General features: G+C 48.3%; 1 protein-coding gene across 1 annotated transcript in view; it reads left to right on the forward strand.

Annotated features, from left to right (window-relative positions):
- Positions 1–797: 797 nt before the first annotated feature.
- LOC119109952 (ephrin type-A receptor 4a-like) overlaps positions 798–2,435 on the forward strand; it is a 22,604-nt gene continuing 20,966 nt past the window's right edge. Inside the window, exons 1-2 of the mRNA XM_037233696.1 lie at positions 798–840; positions 1,435–1,591. Coding sequence (XP_037089591.1) covers positions 798–840; positions 1,435–1,591 — 200 coding nt within the window. The remainder of the gene's footprint in view (positions 841–1,434; positions 1,592–2,435) is intronic.

Consider the following 2,435-nt stretch of genomic DNA (forward strand, 5'->3'; position numbering starts at 1 on the left):
GGTCGAGGTCCATACACGATTGCGTGTGGTGTGGCACCAGGAACTGCAACTTAATGGTCTGTTCACATGGACTTGTATGCGTGTTGGATGCGAGTCAAAAACCAGTAGCCGCCTTCGAGTGAGCAGTAAGCAGTGAGCAGTAACCAACCGTGATGCGTGATGCGTTTCAGACGTGTTCAAATTGGTATCCAACACGACATGCTATTCGCCATGTAAGTCAAACCTAAGATGCAAATGTTGTCTGCTTAAACTTTCCCAGATATTTTGGAGCACAAGAGCGCTCGGATCGATTAGCTGCCGTGAAACGTCTGCCAATGTTTCCCCAATAAATTTTGTGCTAAACATGCAAGCATTCATCCAAAGTTTATTAGGATCCTCTTTGCTGGCGATGGCTTGGTGTTTCAGAGCGCGTCGGCATCGAGTCTGCTTTGAAAGTCTTTTCCCCTTCAAATATGTTCTGCGGATGGCCTGCGTGGAGCGTGATTATACTTTTTTACTTTAAGGGAGCATTGATCCTGATAAATATACAATGATTGCATACACTTGATTATAGCAATACAACAACTAGCAAGTTCAATACAAATTAATGGAACACAATAAGTTACATTTTTGACAATTGTTGCCACGACGTTGCGTAAATGGGTACACTGGTCACTATAAACAGGGCTACGTTCGTCCAATCGCTATGGTGCATTCTACGTCGGTGAAGGCAACAGCATCTTGGTCGAGATTTCATTTGTCAGCATTTCATCAGCATTTGTCTGTGCCGTAACGATGATTTGATGTCTTTAGTTGCTATGGTTGCTGAGATCCGACGACTACCCTTGAAAACGACCCAAGGCGGGTGGATCTATGGGTAGCGCGAAGCGCCTTACCACCTGTGCACATTCACCCCATAACTTTACCTCTGCATGCGTCCCTTCTCCCCCCTGCTCAAGTGTTTAGGTTTGTGTCCCTGTAACGCCGGGTGTATGATGTTTGGGTCCGGTTTTAGCACGCGATCTTTAGCTTTCTTGCAGTTAACTTTTACGATTTCTGTACTAGTAAATTGGGCGCTATAGAATCGTAATCCCTTTGCAATGTTGGCAGAAACCCATCCGACACAGCAGGAGAGAATGAGATAATTAACCATTCGTGCAGCATGCTTTATAAGGAATTGTCTTTTGATTGCTAGAAACCAGATTAATCCACTATCCATTGATTCCGTTATGTCTTCAGTATTGTGTATTGCATCAGCAGGGAAGCATGTTTGCCCAAAACACTGTCAACAGTGTCGTCGAAGTCTGCGTTGCTGTCCACTGATAGCGCACTGTCGTCCACAATTCCGTCGCATTTGCAGCATCGCTCATCAGGCCCGTTCTCTACAGTTTCTCCCACAGCATCCAAGCTGTCCACTGTCGTGTGCCCTCTGTCACGTCGACTACCCGGCCACAGGTTGGACAGCTCGCAGCCTGCCGCCGTCCCCGGCGCCCACTACATTTGTCCGCAACGAGGACGGGCCGCCGAGCGTGGCCTACATCGCGACTCGAGCGACGCCGGGCGCGATCGTCATGCTCATCGCCATCACGGCGGTCATCCTGTCCTTCAGATGGTGAGCGATAGAGGCATCGCGGACCCTTGTGCAATCAGCCTGGACCCAATGTGTTTGTATCTCTGTTCGTTCACCAGGAGCTTTATTCGTTCCTATCCAGTAGCCTATCCTGTCCATGGCAGCCAGAGTATCGCGTTGCGAACGCGCGCCAGCCAAAGCGTGTTGCCGCTAGAACACATAGCATATACAGAAGTTGTGATCGATACCCGGCAGGGTATATTCAGTCTTTTTCATTCAAAGACAAGGTTCTTTGACGTCAATTGTAGCACCATTTTCGGGCCCTCACCAAAACCAAAATGAGCTAGGACGCGCCGAAAAGGGTAGACAGAACCATATCCAGAAATTTACTGAATCCAAAAGCGTTCCTTTCCCAACTGAACGATTTTAATCATGTCCAGCATTAGGTTGAGATGTTTTGGGACCCCTTTTACAATGCGTAACGAACAAGCTTAGTGCCAGAGTTCACAGACCATTGAGAGTGTCAACCAGGTCGCAAATCAAACCATCAAGCCTCTGCGGAGGCTCGCGAGCGACACACCTGGTGGGACGGCGAACTTCCTGGGCAACAGATGTGGCTAGGGCCGTTTTCCTGCTGGGCTTGTGTCGAATTCGGGTTACCAATAGAACATAGGTGTATTCTGATTAAGTGAGGGCAGAATTGAACTGGGTGAGAATTGAACTGAGTGGAATCAGAATTTAGTGAGTCCACCACAGCTCCAACGTGAATTTAGTGAGTCCACCACCACATGTCAAACGCGCAGTGATCTCACACACGCCTTTTTGTTGACATGTTTGGCTGCGCACTGTACACGACCAACACCTGACACTTTGTCTGGGAATGTGC

Source organism: Pollicipes pollicipes, unplaced genomic scaffold (genome assembly GCF_011947565.3).
Source record: "Pollicipes pollicipes isolate AB1234 unplaced genomic scaffold, Ppol_2.1 Scaffold_7231;HRSCAF=8579_pilon_pilon_pilon, whole genome shotgun sequence".
Classification (NCBI taxonomy): domain Eukaryota; kingdom Metazoa; phylum Arthropoda; class Thecostraca; order Pollicipedomorpha; family Pollicipedidae; genus Pollicipes; species Pollicipes pollicipes.